Genomic DNA, 5399 nt, shown 5'->3' on the forward strand with positions numbered 1-5399 from the left:
ATCAGTATTCAAAAACATCTATTCCACCAGAATGACTCTTTTTGTTTGTGTGCATGTCTTTCTTTTTTTTTCTCTCGCATGCTGGGTGTATTACAGAATCTGTCATGACTGCAAACAGTTGTGAAGACAGGGCTGTATCTATCTCAGACGTCGAGCCAATAAACATGGAAATCAAGCTTCAGAGCGAATGTGCACAGTGTTTGTAAAGCAGGACGGTGAAGATATAATAGTTCAGGGACAGAGAGACATGAGCTGACAGAAGCAGATTTAAAAGTTATAAAATAACCTGTAAGCGGGCGAGCTGGGCTGTCCGCACCACAATCTTATTGTAAGGGTCAACGATTTTGGTTCTTATCCTGAGAAAGAAAGGAGAGAGAAATCAGAAATGCATTAGTAAAATACTACAAAGCATCTGAGTTATATGTGCTTGCGATTTTTAATTTATAGATTATTAGTGAACGAACTCCATCGCACACCTGTAAGTAATAGGTGCGTAGAAAAAATAAGACCTGGTGGGTCGTATAAACATATAAGGATCTCCCGCACACTATCTTAACTTGCAAAATAAATTTTTAATCACACAACGTTTCGGTCACACGACCTTCATCAGGAGTATACAAATGTTCAAATTCATCTCTTTTAAGATAAACACATGACCAATTAACAGAGTTCCATCTGCAAATAATTAAACTCATTGGGAGTATATAATTAGCACCGCATCATAAACAGTTGTTATAGTTACAACAATCCAGATCACCTATAGGTTAACAAATTCATCTAAAAGACACAATCAACACATCGTCATCAAACAGCATCAAATTGTAATTCTAAACAGTTATAACAATCAGTCAGGTTCCACAGTCACTCAAACTCATCATGAATACATAGTGGAAAAGAACACCTCATTCAAAACAATTGCATGACTATAGCATTACATTAAATAATGCTTCATCGTTCATACCCCATAGGTGATAAAGTTTGGAGGGTGTAAATCCAAAACAGTTCGCGTCTTTGTAGAAGTAATTCAATGTCTCCACCTCTAGGTGGCAAAGTTACTTTTTCAATCCCACAAAAACGTAAAGAGGTTACGTCATGATTCAAAGTTAAAAAGTGTACCGCAACTGGATAACTTAGATCTTTTCTTCTTATTGAACTCTTATGTTCACTAATTCTTTGTTTCAACTGACGTGACGTTTTTCCCACATAGCCTATACCACAAGGACAAGGAAACGAATCAAATACACTACATGAGTGGAAACACAAGTAATCACAGATTTGATGCTATATTTTTTGCCCGTTCTAGGATGACAAAAAAGTTGATGTTTTAAAAGTATTATTACACTGAGCACAATTCCCACAACGATAATTGCCCTTCTGTATGGGACTAAGTAATATAGCATCAAATCTGTGATTACTTGTGTTTCCACTCATGTAGTGTATTTGATTCGTTGTCCTTGTGGTATAGGCTATGTGGGAAAAACGTCACGTCAGTTGAAACAATGAATTAGTGAACATAAGAGTTCAATAAGAAGAAAAGATCTAAGTTATCCAGTTGCGGTACACTTTTTAACTTTGAATCATGACGTAACCTCTTTACGTTTTTGTGGGATTGAAAAAGTAACTTTGCCACCTAGAGGTGGAGACATTGAATTACTTCTACAAAGACGCGAACTGTTTTGGATTTACACCCTCCAAACTTTATCACCTATGGGTATGAACGATGAAGCATTATTTAATGTAATGCTATAGTCATGCAATTGTTTTGAATGAGGTGTTCTTTTCCACTATGTATTCATGATGAGTTTGAGTGACTGTGGAACCTGACTGATTGTTATAACTGTTTAGAATTACAATTTGATGCTGTTTGATGACGATGTGTTGATTGTGTCTTTTAGATGAATTTGTTAACCTATAGGTGATCTGGATTGTTGTAACTATAACAACTGTTTATGATGCGGTGCTAATTATATACTCCCAATGAGTTTATTATTTGCAGATGGAACTCTGTTAATTGGTCATGTGTTTATCTTAAAAGAGATGAATTTGAACATTTGTATACTCCTGATGAAGGTCGTGTGACCGAAACGTTGTGTGATTAAAAATTTATTTTGCAAGTTAAGATAGTGTGCGGGAGATCCTTATAAATTTATAGATTATTAAAACAAATCGCACATTTTCTGATTTCTATTAAATATGCACGTGACCACCACTTTCTTTTAAAACATGGACCATTTCAGTGCTTTTCATGAAGTCATTTACCTGTCCACAGCACTCTGGAGAGCCGCGATTCTGGTCTGCATCATTTGCAAGACACCTGGAAGCAAAAACACCATTCATTTCCATTCTCAGAAAGAGCTGAACTACATGCACTGTGCAAGAATTGGAAAAGGGACCCCCCTGGTGGACAGCTGCATGTGCATTCAATTCAATTCACATTTATTTGTAAAGCGTTCTCATAATACACATCATTTCATAGCATCTTTACAGAATTTTTTTTCTAGCTTACAATTAAGAGTAATCTGTTATCAGAGGTGACTGTATTATCTGTCAATGTCCATTTGACAGATAATACGAATCGTGCAGTTGGTTAACGTCACATTGTCTTTCAAGATGAAACAAACAAACAAAAAAAAACTGTTTTTACACGTTGCAATCATAATAATTGCAATATAAGGACAATTTGCCAGTTTAATATATTAATATAGAGTTGGCGTCATCTGAAGTCCTAGCAGGGGTTGGTGTCAGTGTTTTAATATTAACAACTTTTCAGTATCCCAGATTATAATGCTGAGACATCTATAGGCAAGTCGTCGGTTATTTCCCTGAAAGCTGAGGAAAACTATTTGTAAATGTACTAGAAGTGGATCACAGCTTCTACATGTGATCTCCGAACATTTCAAATGCCATTTTTATACAGCCATTTGCTACAATTTCATTAGTTTTGAAACTAATATTATAAGATTGCATGAACTTAATGCAACTGATGATTAATGTGAAGCAGATAATGAAATATTACCTTCGAGAGATTCGATCCCTGTTGCCTGAGCTAGCAGATCCTCATGTCTGGCCACTACCTGTGAAAACAAAAACAAAACATAATATTGCTATTCAACTTTTTATTGTTCATGTACAAACCCGATTCCAAAAAAGTTGGACACTGTACAAATTGTGAGTAAAAAAGGAATGGAATAATTTACAAATCTCATAAACTTATATTTTATTCACAATAGAATATAGATAGCATATCAAATGTTGAAAGTGAGACATTTTGAAATGTCATGCCAAATATTGGCTCATTTTGGATTTCATGAGAGCTACACATTCCGAAAAAAAGTTGGGACAGGTAGCAATAAGAGGCCGGAAAAGTTAAATGTACATATAAAGAACAGCTGGAGGACCAATTATTAGGTCAATTGGCAACATGATTGGGTATAAAAAGAGCCTCTCAGAGTGGCAGTGTCTCTCAGAAGTCAAGATGGGCAGAGGATCACCAATTCCCCCAATGCTGCGGCGAAAAATAGTGGAGCAATATCAGAAAGGAGTTTCTCAGAGAAAAATTGCAAAGACTTTGAAGTTATCATCATCTACAGTGCATAATATCATCCAAAGATTCAGAGAATCTGGAACAATCTCTGTGCGTAAGGGTCAAGGCTGGAAAATCATACTGGATGCTCGTGATCTTCGGGCCATTAGACGGCACTACATCACATACAGGAATGCTACTGTAATGGAAATCACAACATGGGCTCAGGAATACTTCCAGAAAACATTTTCGGTGAACACAATCCACCGTGCCATTCACCGTTCTCGGCTAAAACTCTATAGGTCAAAAAAGAAGCCATATCTAAACATGATCCAGAAGCGCAGGTGTTTTCTCTGGGCCAAGGCTCATTAAAAATGGACTGGGAAAGTTTTTGGAAAACTGGGACGCCATGTCATCTGGACTACAGAGGACAAGGACAACCCAAGTTGTTATCAGTGCTCAGTTCAGAAGCCTGCATCTCTGATGGTATGGGGTTGCATGAGTGCGTGTGGCATGGGCAGCTTACACATCTGGAAAGGCACCATCAATGCTGAAAGGTATATCCAAGTTCTAGAACAACATATACTCCCATCCAGACGTTGTCTCTTTCAGGGAAGACCTTGCATCTTCCAACATGACAATGCCAGCATGACATACTGCATCAATTACAACATCATGGCTGCGTAGAAGAAGGATCCGGATACTGAAATGGCCAGCCTGCAGTCCAGATCTTTCACCCATAGAAAACATTTGGTGCATCATAAAGAGGAAGATGTGACAAAGAAGACAGTTGAGCAACTAGAAGCCTGTATTAGACAAGAATGGGACAACATTCCTATTCCTAAACTTGAGCAACTTGTCTCCTCTGTCCCCAGATGTTTGCAGACCGTTATAAAAAGAAGAGGGGATGCCACACAGTGGTAAACATGGCCTTGTCCCAACTTTTTTTGAGATGTGTTGATGCCATGAAATTTAAAATCAACTTATTTTTCCCTTAAAATGACACATTCTCTCAGTTTAAACATTTGATATGTCATTTATGTTGTATTCTGAATAAAATATTGAAATTTGAAACTTCCACATCATTGCATTCTGTTTTTATTCACAATTTGTACAGTGTCCCAACTTTTTTGGAATCGGGTTTGTAGTTTCCAGTGCTTAGAGACGACCTAGACAGCATAAAGGCACTTTCTAAATCGATGGACACGATCCTAACACAGATCTGCGCTGAAGCCTGTGCACGCGGACAGGTGTTTGGCTCACCTGGCAGTGCAGCTCTTTGTCCAGCTGACTGATGCCCTCTGCCAGCTTGGCCAGCTGCTCTGCAATGACAGCATGATGAATGGCTTGAGCCGTGTACGTCTTCACATCGAAATCCTCTTTAAGGAAATCAGTGTAGCACTCTGGAAGGAAAAGGATGAGGATTTGTGAACCACGTAACAGGAGATCGCAGTACCTGGAGATCCGGCTACACCGAGTTAAGTGCTAAAACGCAGCTAAAGGTGCCGATCGAGATGATTAATCAGCCTGGTACACGTATAAAACACATGCACATATACAGACCAGAAGGAGAAATCACATTAAAGCTAGATTTACCATCTTTCAGCAGCGAATTCGCTGTTGATTCCGGAATAGCCTCCATCGTTGCCACTTCATCAGTGACGTGCAATTCCTGCGTCACAACATGAAAGGAGAGCGACGGCGATTGGTCATGAATATTTATTAGTTTACCGACGCGTCATCATTATAAATTCGCGAACGGACACATTTTATTGCTAATGTTAATTTGATTCATTTTAGATTCATTTTATTTTTACATAATAATTGTAAATAAATGCGAATGTCGTTTCTCGTGGACACGAGGTCAAAGGTTAAA

At 38.0% G+C, this 5399-nt stretch overlaps 1 protein-coding gene across 1 annotated transcript in view; it reads right to left on the minus strand.

Moving 5' to 3' along the window:
• The window catches only part of LOC109064809 (conserved oligomeric Golgi complex subunit 5-like), a 64864-nt gene extending 59621 nt beyond the window's left edge, over positions 1-5243 (minus strand). The window contains exons 1-5 of the mRNA XM_042738081.1: positions 5120-5243; positions 4787-4926; positions 3017-3074; positions 2260-2314; positions 287-356 (exon numbers count right to left, since the gene is read on the minus strand). Coding sequence (XP_042594015.1) covers positions 287-356; positions 2260-2314; positions 3017-3074; positions 4787-4926; positions 5120-5165 — 369 coding nt within the window. The 5' untranslated portion in view covers positions 5166-5243. The remainder of the gene's footprint in view (positions 1-286; positions 357-2259; positions 2315-3016; positions 3075-4786; positions 4927-5119) is intronic.
• Between the last annotated feature and the right edge of the window lie 156 nt (positions 5244-5399).

Source organism: Cyprinus carpio, chromosome A4 (assembly GCF_018340385.1).
Source record: "Cyprinus carpio isolate SPL01 chromosome A4, ASM1834038v1, whole genome shotgun sequence".
In the NCBI taxonomy this organism is placed as follows: domain Eukaryota; kingdom Metazoa; phylum Chordata; class Actinopteri; order Cypriniformes; family Cyprinidae; genus Cyprinus; species Cyprinus carpio.